This window comes from Palaemon carinicauda, chromosome 15, assembly GCF_036898095.1.
Source record: "Palaemon carinicauda isolate YSFRI2023 chromosome 15, ASM3689809v2, whole genome shotgun sequence".
In the NCBI taxonomy this organism is placed as follows: domain Eukaryota; kingdom Metazoa; phylum Arthropoda; class Malacostraca; order Decapoda; family Palaemonidae; genus Palaemon; species Palaemon carinicauda.
The window spans coordinates 135,458,743-135,476,468 of record NC_090739.1 but is presented as its reverse complement, the minus strand read 5'-3'; the positions used below and the strand labels follow the sequence as shown (position 1 = coordinate 135,476,468).

The window sequence follows — 17,726 nt, the reverse complement described above, 5'->3', positions numbered from 1 at the left end:
AGGACTTATGAGAAGCAGGGTACTCAGTCCTAATATACACCGCCATTACCCTAGCCCTTGGGATGGCATCACGTTTCAACATTATTGGCTTCTTAAAACCAATTATAAGGAGCTCAGATGAGTGCCTCATATTAGAAACCAAAGTTTCTGAGCACAAAAGAATATCATACTGTCTGGACGCAACTGCAAGGTCTTGGATATTTGCATGAAGACCACGAATATTGCAATACAGAAGACGACATTGACGAAATCTAGGACGTACTGGTCCCGGATTTCGCTCAATGTCTCCAGACAGCATAAGAATTAATAGGAATAAAAAAGAGATCATACTTAAAAACTAGATTAACAAGAATTATAACAAAAACAATATGTACAGAATTATAAATAAAGTGATTGATGATACTCATAGACTATAGTAAATTGTCGGAAAAACTGGTCGACATGGAGGAGCCGATACATCATGCAAGGCTAAATACCCTCCAGGATAGCCACTTCAACTGAAGGAAGGACAGTAAGGATGGTTTTGAGAAGAAAAAGAATCAGAAAAAGGAAAAGACAACCTCTTGATAAACCACCAGGCATCCATGGCCCTTCTATTAAGCCTGCCCAACACACCATTTCAAAAAAACAAGAGGAAGAAAAAAAAAAAATAATATAGAATAGTGTGCCCGAGTGTACCCTCAAGCAAGAGAACTCTAACCCAAGACAGTAGAAGACCATGGTACAGAGGCTTTGGCACTACCCAAGACTAGAGAAAAATGGTTTAATTTTGGAGTGTCCTTCTCCTAGAAGAGCTGCTTACATAGCTAAAGAGTCTCTTCTACCTTTACCAAGAGGAGAGTACACTGAACAAATTGCAGTACAGTAATTAACCCCTTGGGTGAAGAAGTGTTTAGTATCTCATTGTTGTCAGGTGTATGAAGAAAGACGAGAACATGTAAAGAATAGGCCAGACTATTCTGTGTAAGTGTAGGCAAAGAAAAAATAAGCCGTAACCAGAGAGAGGGATCCAATGCATTACTGTCTGGCCAGTCAAAGGATCCAATACCTCTCTAGTGGTAGTATCTCAACGGGCGGCTGGTGCCCTGGCCAACCTACCTATTGTATCATCTCCTCTTATGGCTAGTGACGCAAAGGGATTCGGTTAGATTTCGCCAGTCTCTATCTTGAGCTTTTAAATCAATAATTCTCCATTCATCATCTACTTCATGCTTCATAGTCATTAGCCATGTAGGCCTTGGTTTTCCAACTCTTTTTGTGCCTTTTAGAGCCCAGTTGAAAGTTTGATGAACTAATCTCTCTTAGAGAGTGCAAAGAGAAAGCCCAAACTATCTCCATCTACCCCTCCTCATTATCTCATCCATACATGGCACTTGAGTAATCTCTCATATAGTTTCACATCTAATCCTTTCCTGACGTTTAACTCCCAATATTTTACTGTGGGCTTTGATCTCAAATCTACAAAATCTGTTGGATATTGTTTCATTGTCATACCATGACTCATATCCATACTATAACACCAACCTATTACACCCCTTGAAACCCAAGGAAACTCCTGCTATAATATTTAGAGTGGAATGGCATATTTTGGAACACTGCTAATCACCTCATGCAGTAAACAGGATTAGGAGAGTAAAAAGGTTAACAATTTTATATTAACACAAAAAGGAGCAGTGTACGGTATTGATGATAGACAAATATAGCTACTGTAAAATAAAAAGATCAGAAATATAAACTGCATTACCAACAAATGTATGTAATACCTATACTAGCTTTATAAACTGTGTAGCCCTTGTATGTTATTGGGAAATCTAACAACAAATGCATGTAAACCACAAATCACTCGAGCAACCAGAAAATCAACGTATAAGTTTACCCTTGTTTGCTCCGAGCACTTATTGTGGGTGCACGTGCTGTCACACCAGTAACAGTTGTAGGTATTAAAAAGGCAAGAACGGCAAGAAGACTGCGCATCACAGAGGGCTGTCAAATTATGTTTTACAGGAACTGGGGGGCAGACATTGAACGACATCACGTCATGGTCACTGGTGTTTTCACAGCGAGAAAGAATTCTGGAAATACCGTGGCAAAATATTAGCAAAGGGAGACATTCCAACAAGTAAACTGTATCCATTTTAATCAATTTTCTAAGTACCTGTTGTGAAGACTAAAAGTGGCTCAAAAGTAATGGTAATATATTAGACTTATAATAAAGATGTCATTGTTCCATTTATCAACAAAAATAGTATGGGTTTCTTATCAACAGACATAACAATGCTAGTCAGATAAGAAGGTATATTACCTGTTCCAAACACATTTGCGACCAGGAAAAGTCAATAAACAGTCTTCTCTAGAGAGAGATTCACACCTGAAGAGAAATATTGGTGAAATCTATATTTTCTCAAATTTGCAAATCCGCATAATAACAATCAATAACACTAGCGGTCGATATAGAACATATTGCTGTGAGCTATGTAAAACCAGCTCCTGAAAAGAGTATTTACAACAATTATATTATTTTTTTTCTATGAGACACCAGTCTCATTCATAGATTTTTTATGAGTCTTGCTAGAAGGATTTTTTCTTGAAATTAGGGTAATTCATTGGAAAGCTACAGGAGCAAAACAAAATTACAGAGACAAGCAAGGCACGCGCCTGCAAGAGCTTACAGTACTCCATTAATTCGATTTCGGGAATTATGGACTTATGGCCTAGCACAATGTCTACGGAGGCCATTTCGCACCAAGGGGTAACTGGGGAACACCCTACAGGTGCTCTATGAAGCAAAGGTAAAAGTTAGATAGCAAAATGGAGGAAAGGAACTTAGATTAAGTTAGCAAAGAAGTAGGTGGAGCTAAGAGCAAAGGGGAAAGATACAAAATTCTTCAACAAGAGTTGCACTAACCACTTATGGGAAGAGGTTCATTGCTTTGGCATTCTTTGTGTTTTTTAACTTGCCAAATGCTACCAAAGATCTCTCTTCCACCTAGCTATCCAACTTTACCTTACCCAGTCAATCCATCCAACAACGTCTATGAGCTATGAAGTCTCAATTTGTAACAATAAGTGCCTGGATAGATGATGATGGATAAAATGTTTTCTATGGGGACAAGCAGACAGTCAAGGGTACAAAAAAACTTATCTTGATTAGAGGTATCAAAGTAAAATGCAGATACCATCCACACACACTAAGATCTAACAGAAAGGCATATTCTTGAGAAAACAACCCTAGGGAAATTCATAATTATTGATACGTATAAAAACAGGATAAAGTACGAGTCTATACTCCTTAACTCCAAATAGCATTGGGAACAGAACTTGAAAATCAATGGAAAAAACATCAGTATTGTATATCAAACTTACTCTCCCAGATGATAGCGTAACACAGACCCAAGCATTTTGCCATTAAAGCCGCCCACCACATACATAGCACCGTCATGCACAAAGGACTGGTGACCATAACGTGCAATGTCCAGGTAAAGATTGGGGATTTTCTGCATAGTATGCCACTCGTTACAGCTGATGTCATATGCTACAAAGTCTGCACTGAAACATTTGGCTCCGTCTGAGGATGCTATGTCGGTATGAGCATTCCCACCAAACACCAGCATTAAGCCTCTCACAAGAACAGCAGAATGTAGGAACCGAGGCACTGGTGCTGGAGTTTTAAGATTCCTGAGAAGATAAAAATAGCTTTAAGATTCCTAAAATAAAAAGTTTAAGATTTCCAAGGGAAAAGATCGATAATTGAAACATTTATGATAGGGACAATTCTAGTCTCGATTCCCAGGTGAGAAAATCATATCCAACGAAATTTAGTCATACCTCTCTTCACGAAAGAATCAGCTTACAAAATTTTCAAGCTGCGAAACGAGATGCGAATATTTTTACGACTCGCTTTGCAAAAAATGTTTCATTATAAGAAAATAAATTTGGCAGCCAGGACGAGAATAAAATGTCACCCATTACAAAGAGTTGAAGAAAATGGGTTCAGTCAACAGAAAATGTAGCTGTAGTCTATATTAGCGGTAACTATAATAGTACAGTGCATATGAAACTGTATATTTTGTATATGTATAGTACTGTATTGTACTGTATGTATTGTATTATTTAACATTATTTATTACATTATGTTGTAATAACTACTTAGTTTACAGGTATTAACAGTTAGTTTAGGTATATTGAATGGTTCAAGTGTATTTGACCGTACAGTATTTCATTGTGGTTATACTGTAGCTTTATTATAAGATTTAATGTGGTGTTGTGTAGGGTTTGGAATGAATTACGCAATTTGCATGTAAAATTTGACTCACAACACAAAAAAAAATAACTTTACAAAAGACACTCCAGTCCGAATTAATTTCATGTTGTGAGGCAGTACTGTATACTCTTAAATCACTAATTTAATATGTGTAGAGTAATTTGTACGTGTTTCATAACCAAGGTACTGTACTTATTCAATTCTAATATAGTAGCAAATTGATTTATATTTAGAAATTACAGTATTTGAATTTGAATACTGTATTTTCCAATTGTAAATAAAGCATACTCTCCTCTAAACTGCCGGAGTGCAATAGAATTTCTAGAAGTCTTACATGTGCTTTTCAATCAAAATGATATGTATATGGTACTTATCTTCAAAAGTAAAAAAATTGAGTTATCACAAGCTTACATACGAGTATTAATTTCCCCTTAAAATGTAATTCCTATTCGCACTTAACAGTATTCCACTTACCAAACGAGCTTGATAGGATCAAACGTCATAAGGTCTGATACAACTTGGCCTCGAGTTTTAATGGATTGAAACCCTCCGTGAATATAGACCAGTGATGTTACAGGATCCCACAAGGCAGTATGACCATATACGCCATGAACAACAGCTCCTCTAGTTTCTAAGGTTGTCCAAGTGCTCTGCTCTGTTGCAAGACATAAAAGGAAGAGATAAGTTTAAATAGCTATAACATTTAAACCTAAAACAAAGGAAAATTCTGTATATCTTTCTTAACAAACTTTTAATTACAATATTTCAAACTTTATGAAAAAAATATCTTCTATGGTTGATGAATTGTTTCCAACACCAGCCTATATGTGTTAAATCACAATGAGTGCATCGGATTAAAATAGATTCAACAGTAATAATCAGTAGCATAGAATAAATAATATACTACATGTACTGTTTCATCTTTATATTTGATGGATGCTAGATGGCATTCCAACCCTTTGTCCAGCAAGTCCTCTACTCTCCACAAGTGAAAAAAAGGTAAAAGTATCCTGTAAAGCATTTTGAAAGATGTAAGGAGACCCCTGAAGGAGGCGTGATTTGCGGATGATTATGCTGCCTCTGAGAAACTTACAAAAGATCTAGACCAAAATCCTTCTGTAGAAGATCTGGGACCAATCAGCGTGCATCAGAATTCTTCATCTCTATGTGTGTCTAATACTGAGCCACGTGAGAATTAGGTGCTAGAGAGGGGACTGGCGCCAGTGGGGCTGGTTGAGTCATGGCCTCATCCTGAGGTACAGGTACCGAAGTGGTGGCGGAAGCATGAAAGGATGTTACAATGCTACTACTTGACGAGCGTGAGGTTAGGTTGAGGGGGAAGGATATGGGGTGGTAAACCATCATCCCCACCTCTAGGGGGAAAAAACCTTGCTGCGGAAAGCTACAAGGGTGTCTGTTTTGCAATTGGGAGGCGAGTGTGTGTGTCTGCCATGATAGAGTAATAAGGAACCGTCTGGGTTAAAAGGAGGGTTGAGGGCACAGGCGCTGCCTCACTCATTTCAAAGAGCTAGACCGTACTGGCAACGAATCGAGAGAACGCTAACGAACTCCTTTGCCAACTGCGAAAGGTTAGAACGTGCTGGCGATGAATCGTAAGCACACTAGCAAGAAAACTCAAAGAGGAGTACTCTTGAAAAAGGACAACCATTCACGATTGAATCCTGAGGGAGCATGCTCCCTTAGCTGAGCAGGCTCAGCTTACCAACTAACCCTGGAGTATTGGCGAGCAAGGTTTACCCCTCGAGAGGGACAACCTGCAGAACCTTGGGACAGTATGAGGAATTGGCGAGGAAGTAGAGGCATGGGGCACGGGTGGAAAGAAGGGAAACCCTTTACTCAGCACGGAAGGGGATGGACCTAAGCCAATCATAGTGGGAGTAAAAGAGGCTTTTGATGTGCGCTGTGCTTCAACTCCTTCTGAAGCCAATTTTTAGAGAGGGAACCCCAAAGTCCCAATGAAGGCTATAGCTCATGAAGAGAATGGAGGACATCTCAGGGGAGGAAAGCGACACTGCTTCTCTGGGGAAGCAATGGGGTCTTCCAGACCCCGTTCATGCAGCAGTGAAGGCACATCCCTCTTACTCATCCTCCAGAGGAGACCGAAAGAGCAGAGAGAGAAGGGAGTGAGTTACGATGGAAGGAGAAAGTCTGGGAGAATCTCCTCCGACTTCTTTCATCTTCGGCAGAACCATTCCCACTAGGAGGATGACCGCTCCCGACACTCATCGCAGCCAGACTCCTCTTGCTGGAGCTCTGACAGAGCTGCATGTTGTTTATACTCAGAAAACAGTGCAGTCATCCCTGAAATGATAAAAAAACAAAGTTTGAACAGTCAAATACAGAAAAACAGGGAGGCAGCGGAGCATGACTGCTTTCTCCAGAGGCTAATCACAAAGTGTTTAAGCTAGTGAATGTGCAAGCAGTTGCAGGAGTGCTCTCTCGCTACCCACTGCTTCTGGCGGTGGTTGGGTGCCACCTCAATCAAAGTTCTTATAGCCTCAATCTCCTAAGTAAAGAACGAGGGTTTGTATGTACTGTATGTTGGAACAGTTATACCGCACTTAGGAATTCTTGAGAGTTATTGACTAAGGAAGATAATAATTGCCATGAAGACAGCTAAAACACGGGAATTAAATTATAATGAACTGAAAGGTTTATAAAATGAAAAGTAAAAAGAAATTAAACTTTATGCAAATACAGGCTATCCTGTAAAAGCTCTAAATATTTGGGCACTATTTGCTCATGCTAACAGCTAAAGAATAAAGAAAGGTTTACAGCTGTCCTTTTTTTTATTCTGTCAGATAAGGTCTCTAAAAGAGGTTTATTTTGTAACAAAACAGTATTTCTTTTAAGTCACAATTCTACTCACCAAAATCATACTCCTGAACAGTGTTTAGATATCCATATCGATCTGAATGCCCAAAGAAGACAAGCATAACTTCTTTGGATTTTTGTACCACCACCGATGCGTGACCCACACAGTGGATAGGCGCACATGGACTGAGAGAGGAGCAACCTGAGGTTTCCTGACGACTCTTGGGACTCGCCTTTTCCTCTGTATTGTCGTTCTCATGGTTAGAAGAAATTTCTGACCACTCCAGTGCATCTACATCTAATCTCCATAGCTCATTTGCTATTGTTCCATCAACTTTCACACCCCCATACATATAAATTGATTCCTGAAAAAAAAAGGAAATCATTAAAACTTAAATCCTTAAGCTAATACATTTCATTGAATAATACAGTACTGTACTGTATCTGCTTGAGGAATGTAACATTTATGGAAAAATATGTAAGTTACTTAATTAGCAGTAATCTGGGTTAACTACTTAATACTGTAATGTTATTTATAATAAGAATAATTGTTTTTGGAAAAATTATATTGTCAACCTTGCAAAAAGACCAAATAATAAACAGTGATATTATCAATTATAATTACTTCAGCTGCTGATTCCCATCTTAATTTGTGGAACAGGAACTTACAGTCGATTAGATTTATTATTCGTGATTTAGATATTAATCTCTGGCACCATCGTTCAATTAGTTTGTTATACATGTTGTTATAGGATTTTTCATAATTCTGATCATCCTTTACATTCAGATCTTCCTGGTCAGTTCCATCCTGTTCTTAATACTAGGTATGAAGTTATTTCTAGTAGTCAGGCCCTTTCCATTATGAGGCTCAATACTACACAGTATTCTAGAAGTTTTATTCCAGCTGTTACGAAGTTGTGGAATGATCTTCTTAATCAAGCAATTGAATCAATTGAACTTCAAAATTTCAAACTTGCAGCAAATGTTTTTATGTTGAGCAGGCTGACATAAGTCTTTTTATAGTATGTACTGTATATGAAATATCTATTTTGATGATGTTACTGTTTTTGAAATATTTCCTCTCTGGGCTTTTTTTCCCTGGTGGAGCCCTTGCTTTTCCAACTAGGGTCGTAGCTTAGCTAGTAATAATTATAATATCATTATAAAGTAAAGTACTTAAAACAAACAATTTTAAGAAGGTGGATTATACCTATGCTCTTTAATTTTTTGCAACATTAATCCAAGAGACATATTGTATACACTGTATGCAAATACATGAGTATATAAACATGACAGTCCGGCCTTCTTGTGAAGAGGCATGGCCAAGCATCAGTTGACACGTAAATCATTGACCTAACTAAAGTAAATACCTCTGCAAGATCAGGCATCAAATCTCTTATTATTATTATCATTATTATTATTATTATTACTACTACTACTTGGCGAGCTACATCCTTAGTTGGAAAAGCAGGATGCTATAAGCCCAGGGGTCCAAACAGGAAAAATAGCCCAGTGAGGGAAGGAAATAATGAAAAATAAAACATTTTAAGAAGAGTACCAACATTAAAATAAATATTTCCCATATAAACTATAAAAAATTGATAAAACAAGAAGATAAGAAACAAGATGGAGCAGTGTGTCCGAGTGTACCCTCAAGCAAGATATAAGTTATAATGTACTGCACATAATTTTATTCTTACTGCATTAGGGTGTCATCAGTGAGAGATCTCCAAGTTCCACTGGATGGAGAGAGAATCTAGGGATCTATGGGTAGAGTTTCTTGGGTGGTCAGCCTTCCCTCTTCGTGGAGCTGAGTAACAGACAGGCGCAAAAAACGAGAATCCGCTAATACAGTACTAACTGCCCCATGGTGGATTAACTCCTAACCTAACAACTCACTGCCCATTGCCTACGTGCAGTTGGCTGACCTGCTAAGTAGTGCCTAATATTGTTTTTACTTTGTTTGTATCACAGTAGAAGTATTGTATTAATGATTTAACACATCAGTGAGTGCGCAGTACAAGTGCACACGTGTACTACGTACTGTACAGGGGAAGGCTACGATATAGTACAGTACATATACAGTACAGCACATAGCAATCACTAATGCTTCCATAGCAATCACTAATGCTTCCCAAGACTGACCCACTGGTTATGCCCCCCTGCACTTCCCGTGTGAAATTCAGCCCCCCGTACCATTGGTACCTGACTACACAGATCTGAATAAATCTCCCTCACCTCATACTAGTACAGCATACGTAGAGGTGATCCCTTTATGTCAGATTTCCAGCAGCAAGGTGGCTTCTTGCTTTTGGAGGTACAGTATCTCCATTAAAAGTGTTGAAAGAGTCACCTTGTTCTCATCTAAGAACTCTTTGTACTCGAGTTGAAACTGCCATTTCTCCACATACTGAAGTAGCCCTTTTGGAAGGTTCAGCATTTCCCCTTTTGTAAAGATGAGACCAGTTTGCCTTGAATGCGTAGGGGTCCTTCACATTGTTCTTGCAAAATTTCTTTGAGGTTGCCCCAAAACTCACCATTATCTTTTTCAGAGGTCGTCCGAACATCCAAAGGGGTGTTCAAGACAGAGGCTTTACAGGTTTACCTGATCCGTTAAAGTAAAATCGTGTCATCCCCTTCCAAAAAGAAATTTCAGAAGGCTAAAGTCATCACCGTACCTACTGACATCTCAACTCCTTGTGTTTCGACTATGTGTATTACCGTACCTCAGCTTACTTACTCAGATATTCCTGTATGAGTCAGCATGCCTGTGCGTGCTGATGTCACGGAACATGTTATCATTTCTGTGCGTGAGCATACCTCTACGCATCCTGACTGACTATGACGCCACTCTATCCCATCCCCATCAGCACCTTGAGTACCAAGACGTGCGGATGTTACCACTGATCATTTACTTCCATCAACTTCGGTTGATTGCCAAATAGCCTCTACCTCACGAGCCCAGCCTCGGACTGGACTTTTATGCCTTTCTGCAATTGTCTGATTTATCAGGTACTGAACACAATCTGTCTTTCCAGAGACATCAAAGTAAAGCCAGTTGCCCCAAGTTGGGTACAAGCGGAGTGGTATCCAGACCTTTTGGACTTCTCATGGAAGTTCTGAGAGAACTTCAAAACTGGCAGAACCTACTTCGTCAACCTCACGTAAGAAAGTTCCATGACTCGGTACACTGTTGTCTTTTTATGGCTGGAGGTTATCTAGGCCCTTTGAGGATATCGCCAGAAGTCTTTTGCAATGGTCCATCAAGCCAAGTGTTCAATTTTCTGCAATTGGTGTCATAGGGGGAATATCGTCCATTCAAGTCCATTACTGTATTCCCCAGAGAGAAGTCTTTTTGTCGTTCCCATGGAAAGAAAAATTTCTCTCAATCACAGTGGTAAAAGGCTGAGGGGAATCAACCTCTCCTCCTCATGGGAATTCTCTGCTCTAATCAGGAGTTTGGAACAGACGAGCTTTCCTCGAGAACTAAAAAGCGTCACTAATTTGTAAGGTTAGAAAATCATGGCCGTCATCTTCGATTACCGGAATCACTGAGGGTTCTGGAAAAGAAGGATCAGGGTTGGGAATATCGTGCATCAGAAGAAGCAGCAAATCCCTCATGCTGTCCAAGGAAGATGATGAGGAAGGGGATCAATCTCTCTTGGCTTGTTTCTTACGACAGGCACAAAATTTCTCCCACTGGGAGGGTGGCCACTACAAAACTCACAAGGTGATTCATAGGAACACTGCTTACTATGGCAGTTCAGGCAAAGGGGAGGCAGATCAACCTCGACCAGCCTCGTGAAGGCACCACAAGGGTGACCTTCATGGTAGGGGCCAGTCTGCATACCACTAGCAACACAGCTCATAACACAAAACACAAATGAAAGCATTGAAAGGGTAATCTAGCGTGGAGTAGATCGTTGTGATCGCAGAGCAGATAGAGGAGATCCATCTCTTGAAGCAACCAAGAGAGAAGGGGGACTCTTGACTCGTAGTAGCACGTGGTGCTGTCCAGAAATAGAGTTGCCTAGTAACCTTTTATGTAGTTACCAGCTAGGTACCTTTTTTCTTTTCTGGTCATAGTATTTCAAAAGTTTGTATCCTCATAGGAACAAATAGATTTTAAATTTCAAAATTTCAATGAACACACCAAATTGCATTTGATATAAACAAGAACTCCTTAGTAATGTTATTCATCATGTAATACTGTGCACATAGGCCTTACTTTACACTTACGTTATATACAACGGCTGTGTGCCCATATCTCGCACTCGGCTCTTTGATGCTTTTGGTCTCCACTGATGTCCACTTGTCTTCTGTATAAAACAATAGAAAACATGATTTTTTTTTTATCAAATATAAATTTATTTTTGTCTTATTCTAAAAGACAAAACTTCAACCATAAGATTTTCAGATGATATCAAGCATTATCCAAAGAACAAATGATCATCATTTGAATTTTATAAAGAATTTACAGTGTAGAATGCCATTTCTAATTAACAATTTTAAACAGCAGCCGAATAACTAACCTGTTAGGTTATATCTTAATAGAAAGGGTTTCACGGTGAATGAATATCCACCTATCACCCAGATTTCGTTGTTGATAAGGACAGTGGCATGTGAAGATCTTTCAAGTAAGGAAGATGAAGGACCAGGGTGTTCTAGTTCACTAGAAATATCATGGCTGACAACCTCCCACCAGCCTGCTTCTCTCACCTGGTTGCAATCAACACCTGCAAAGCAAAAGAAAAATAAGATACATTCACCAAAAGCAATTTTTAACAACATTATTGTAAATACATTTAGGCATAAATACAATTGTGTAAATATATTTTCTTCAAGACTGCCCCCCCCCCAAAAAAAAAAAAAAATTGATCCCCGTGAGAAAAATGTTTTAAATCCTAGAATAAAATAATTGCATAGTTACATTTGAAAAACTTCCATTGAAACTCACCTTTATATCCTTCATAACACTGACAACTGTGTTGTTCTATATCGCAGTGGCCGTGTCCCGAACATTCTCCGGGGCACCGAGGAACTGAGCATGCCGGACCTCCCCAGCCAGCATCGCAGGTACAAACACCGTCAGTGCATACTCCTTTACTGGAGCATACCTCTCCTGCTACAGTACTAGGACAACCGTCAATCCTGTCGCAAAAAAAGAAAAACACTAGGGTTGTGTTGGCCTGTTGGTAACGTCTCTGCTTGGTGATCGCCAGACTGGGGTTTGAGTCTCGCTCAAACTCTTTAGTTCCTTTGGTTGCTGCAACCTCACCATTCTTGTGAGCTAAGGATAGTTTGGGGTAGCCTATAGGTCTACCTGCTGAGTCATTAGCAGCCATGCCTGGGCCCTCCCTGATCCTAGCTGGGGTGGAGAGGGGTCTTGGGCACTGATCATATGTATATATGTTTAGTCTCTAGGGCATTATCTTTCTTGATAGGGCAATGTCAGTGTCCCTTAACTCTGCCATTCATGAACGGCCTTTAAACCATTAGTGATGTCGAAATCCTTATCTTCCGTAAGTTTATATAATTTCTGAAAAAATTGAATTGCGGGGCAAAATTAACTGTCTACATGCCATTGTTCAGTCGAGGTATGTGTACCCAAATTTGGAAAAATTATATCTCCAATTTGAAGAGGAGATCATAAAAATAAAGACTAGCATTACAGCATTTTGTGCATCTGAAAAATTAAGATTAAAAGTGTTCCAAGTTATGTATATATTATGCCTGATATTAAGTCCAACTATATGAAACCCTATTTGGCCATCTTTAGAGAGATGTACAACCAATAATGAAATTCCTATGGCACCTCTAGGTTATTACTATTTAAGAGGAAAAGATTTTACCTGGCCAATTTAAGCTGAAATCTTATAGAGCTGTCCAAAAGGCACCTACAGGACCCGTGCCCAAAAAGACTAAAACATTCTCGTAGTCAGTCTCCTCTGCATCAGCAAAAACATATTTTAACAGTAATTTTATCCTCAATATCCAGTATTTCATAAATATTCTAAGGTAAATTTTTGGGGACAAAAATTAGAAGGTAAATATAAAAAAATGTTGGCAGATTCTTCTTCATTTTCAGTTGATCTCTCGGCGTCAATGACCTTGGATGTCAGGATGCCAGAAAACCTCAAATCAATCAATCAATCAATTGATCTCTTTGAATATTTTTTTTTTGTTTTTTGTTAAAATGTAATTTACAGCTTTTTTTTTACTTTTACATTTTTTCCTTTTTATTTTCACTTAATGCCCTACAGCTGTTGCACTCGGTACATATATAATCCAATGAAAGAAATTACATACGAAATGACATTAACTTTTTAGGAAAATACCATACTACATTAATATGAAACCAGCAGAATTTTTTATTGGTTTAAAATATGGACAATCTATTCTGTGGGAGCTTATTTTACAAATCCATAGTAACTATTTAGGGTGGTTTCAAATCAATGCTGTCTTAGAGACTACATATTGAATACAGTAATCCCCCAGCTATCGTGAGTGTTACATTTCAAATACGCCACAATAGCTAAAATATCAGGAAGTAGTTTCCAAAGTCTATGATATATTTTATCATCATTTTTATAATTTTTCACATCATCTGTATAAATCTTATTTTTTAGATTTCCAAGAAAATTATTTAAAAAAAAAATTATTAAAAATAGAAACTTACCTGCCCCTCAGAAACACGCAATGTAAAGAGGAGTCCGTAATATAGATTCACATATATATAAATTCACAATGTACTTAAGGAGCTAAAGGTGAACCTCAGTATGTCAAAGGATTACTGTAATATGTAGGTAATTCCCATGCATAAACTGTGTCTAGTCTTACCTATAAGAAATTGAGAATCCCGAGAGGTTATTTGTAGCATCGGAATAAAAATACAGTAGCGCGAAGCCCGAAGACGTTACCACCTCTGGTATGTGGGTGACACGGTGATCATCTTGAGCCACCATCCCACTGGTAGGAAACAAGAAACAAAACAAATATAATCTTTAAAGATAGATAAAACTTTCAAGCTCCTTCATTCTACCTTAGACTATAGCATACACTATGGTTGTAGAAGAGATCGCGGGCAAAATATGCCCCCTTGTGATGTCTTAGCACTCGTGCTATCTCCTGAGTTAACAGCGGTCACAGTATAAGGTAGTATTGATTGAAATTTGTAAGAGGATGTATTATGACCGCTGCTAATGTGGGAGACAATGGGATTGGTTATGGCGTCATCAGAGGGCGGGCCTTATTTCGCCCGAACTTTGCAACTATAGTACAACATTAGAAATTTGAAAAGAAACAAAATTACTTGTACTGTATTCTCTCACGACGGCTTTGCATCTTTTTTGGGAGGCCAGAATATTACAGCACAGTAATACTCTACCCTTCGTTCTTAATTGGATTCCAAAGACCCAACATAAGGCCATATTCAATCTTGGTAAGATTTTATCCTTATACAGTAACCCAACTTATATTTCCTAGACACATACTTATTTCCTAGACACATACTGTACACAAAAAAGTATTCAATACCCTGCTATCATTTTAGAAAAACTCCAACACTCAAAACTCAAGCTTCCAGGTATAATTTAGAGTACTTTACTGTTCAGCACTTTTTATTTTATGACATAGAAACTGAAGCTAGGTCTGGAAATTTGAAGTAACGTTGATTTCATTTGTGTACCTAATACTTAAAAGATGAGCTTGAGAGAACAGAGATGAGGATGCTGAGGTGGGTTATGGGAATATCGATGCTTCAAAGATTTGAAAATTATGATCAGATGTCACGTTTAGATAGTGTGGGCACATGCAGAGGATAGATGAAGAGGAAGGGGTTAGGAGGTCTTGGGAGGACCTGTGGGGGATTAAATTGTGAGGGAGGTAGAGAATTTGATGACTAGAGGTTTGATGAAAGAGGATGCCTTTAATAGAAGCCATGGGAGGGGGCGCATGAAGCAGTAACGGTTGGGAAGAAGGAGACTTAAATCTAGTAATATGAAGTTGAAACTGATGTAAAGCGAGGTGTGGCTGTATGTCTCTTGTTTACAATCTATCATGTCTCTCAGCAATTTGAACCCAAATTTTGGACATATTGTAAGTTTAAATTGCCTCTTAAATATAATTGAATGATGAGTAAGAAAACCTGCAAATCTGAAAAAGCCATACATATAAGGTAAAATTATCCTTTAGTTTAGACATACCCCTAACATAAACCATTTCAATTAGTGTTCAACAGTTTGAAACATGTGCAGTTATATAATGTATTTCAGCATTCATCATCGTCATCATTTCCTACGCCTATCAATGCAAAGGGGCTTGATTAGATTTTGCCAGTCGTCTCTATATTGAGTTTTTAAATCGATACTTCTTCATTCATCATCTCCTACTTCACGCTTTATAGCCCTCGGTCACGTTCGCCTGGGTCTTGCAACTCTTCTAGTGCTGTGTGGAGCTCAGTTGAAAGGTCAAAGTTGAATACAATACAATATCAAAATCAATTTATGATAAACAAATGATTTTCAGGTAGTATTTTACTCTGTTAAACTGAGAAATTGCAAAAATTTTACCTGTAAACAGCGATAAGCGGATCATAAATACTGTCGCCATCGTAAACATATAAATGGTCCCACGAGCACTCCGTGGCGAAATGATCCAAGTGAAGATGAATAGATGTGTTAGCTTTCCCAGCATCTATTAACCACCCACAATGACTATCTGTAGAGTAGTTCCCACTTCCATCTGTTATGGTGCCTGAATTGGCAAACAACCTGTGAATAGGAAAACAAAAGAAAAAAATCAGGGGGATTTTTTGAATGCTGAAAAAGTTTACACAACATATAAGCTATGTAGTTCTTAAAAACCCTCATCATATTAAAAATAGAAAAATAAAAGATGAGCAGTTCGCTAAAGAGATAATTTGTCAGTGTTTTTGGCACCATTCTTAAATCACATAAATTGACACTTTCTCAACTTGAAACTATCAAGTCTGACTGCCTCCAAAATGTGAGTGTAGACCCTACCTCGGCATCTTATTTCTCAAAACCAGCTTGCCTTTCCCAGAATCAATTTAGACCGTAGGCATATTTCAAGTCTTTGATAACCTTGTGCGAAATTGAGGTTGAAATTCGGTCAACCTTTTTCTCGACCTTGACCTTTGACTTAGGACTTTCAAAATTGAATCACTTCTACATCTCAACAAATAATCTCTTAAAGTTTCGCTACTGTATGAGTAAAATTGGCCACGAATTTGTTCACCAACAAACAAACGGACAATCAGGGCCAAAAACATAACCTCCTCCCAACTTCGTTGGCGGAGGTAAAAATGGGAAAGATAATACTATTGGTGAAACAATAGTCTATTTTTATAAAAAAAAAAATAATCAAACAAATTTTTATGTTCATGCAAACTAGTGCAGCATAAATATTTACAAATCTTAATAACAGTTTGCCTTTTTCCTACTTATGTAAATCCCTTTTTCATACAGGAGATCACTTTGGCGTGAAGGTAGCCACCAGCAGTTTTTTTTATTAAAGTTTTAAGATGGCAGACTGAATGAGGGTTGCCAGAGAGATCTGACTTCCGAGATCCCCCGTTTTCATATCAGCAAGGGGGTTTTAGAGGGGTGGCTAAAAGGGACTTTTCTTGAAAGGACTACAGTTTGTATAGCTAGGAAAATTCAAAATATCATGAAATATTTGTTATTTTTTTGAGATGTAATAGCAAACCCTAGTGCTCTCAGTGGGTGGAAATTTCTATGAACCTTGGTGGCAGGTTAATTCCCTCCTGGGTAACATCCTTTACTAGGTGGCCGATGTGGTAACGTCCCTGACTGGTGAACGCCAGACTGGGGTTCAAGTCCCGCTCAAACTCGTTAGTTTCTTTGGTCGATGCATCCTTACCATCCTTATGAGCTGAGGATGGGGTGTTTAGGGGAGCCTATAGGTCTCTCTGCTGAGTCATCAGTAGCCATTGCTTGTCCCTCCTTGGTCCTAGCTTGTGTGGAGAGAGGGGGCTTTGGCGCTGATCATATGTATATATGGTCAGTCTCTAGGGCATTGTCCTGCTTGATAGGGCACTGTCACTGCCTTGCCTCTCCTTTTCATGAGGAACCTTTAAACATTTAAAAGTAAGGCTGATGACCCCAAGAGCCTCTTCATCAGTAATTATGTCTTGGCAGATGCACAGCTCTATGAGCTGTCCCAAAGTGCAACAGCTTTGCCTGCATGCAGAGCTGAGACACACACCACTAATGTTGTGTTGTCACTCATCAATACAGTCAGTGGCACATCACCGATCTTGAAAGGTTTGTTGAGACAGTGATCCTGCTTGCATCTCAATTTCTATTTGGTTTTGTTATTCTTGCATCTATAACCATAACAAGACTACATTTCTCAAGTGGGTCCTAGAATCTTCATCTGATGGATCTGAGTACAGAAGCAAACTGGAGGGACCCCCGGTAGAGCGCAGACCTCCACCACGGCAGCTTATTTCTGGACCTTTTGCTTGACCTTGACCTTTGACCTTAAGGTGTATTAATTGGCGTTGATTTTCATACAATCAAATATGAACCAAGTTTGAAGGCTCTGTGACAACGATGTCCAAACTTATGGCTGATTACATGAATTG

The 17,726-nt window shown here is 38.7% G+C and overlaps 1 protein-coding gene and 1 long non-coding RNA gene across 2 annotated transcripts in view; one reads left to right on the top strand and one right to left on the bottom strand.

The window, feature by feature from the left end:
• LOC137654776 (uncharacterized) overlaps positions 1–17,726 on the top strand; it is a 314,879-nt gene that overhangs the window by 58,101 nt on the left and 239,052 nt on the right. The gene's annotated exons all lie outside the window — the stretch shown is intronic.
• Positions 1–17,726, bottom strand: part of LOC137654774 (attractin-like protein 1) — a 280,888-nt gene that overhangs the window by 44,321 nt on the left and 218,841 nt on the right. Inside the window, exons 2-11 of the mRNA XM_068388722.1 lie at positions 15,667–15,867; positions 13,937–14,065; positions 12,054–12,247; positions 11,629–11,832; positions 11,336–11,415; positions 7,152–7,461; positions 4,736–4,916; positions 3,364–3,675; positions 2,303–2,368; positions 1,877–2,072 (exon numbers count right to left, since the gene is read on the bottom strand). Coding sequence (XP_068244823.1) covers positions 1,877–2,072; positions 2,303–2,368; positions 3,364–3,675; positions 4,736–4,916; positions 7,152–7,461; positions 11,336–11,415; positions 11,629–11,832; positions 12,054–12,247; positions 13,937–14,065; positions 15,667–15,867 — 1,873 coding nt within the window. The remainder of the gene's footprint in view (positions 1–1,876; positions 2,073–2,302; positions 2,369–3,363; positions 3,676–4,735; positions 4,917–7,151; positions 7,462–11,335; positions 11,416–11,628; positions 11,833–12,053; positions 12,248–13,936; positions 14,066–15,666; positions 15,868–17,726) is intronic.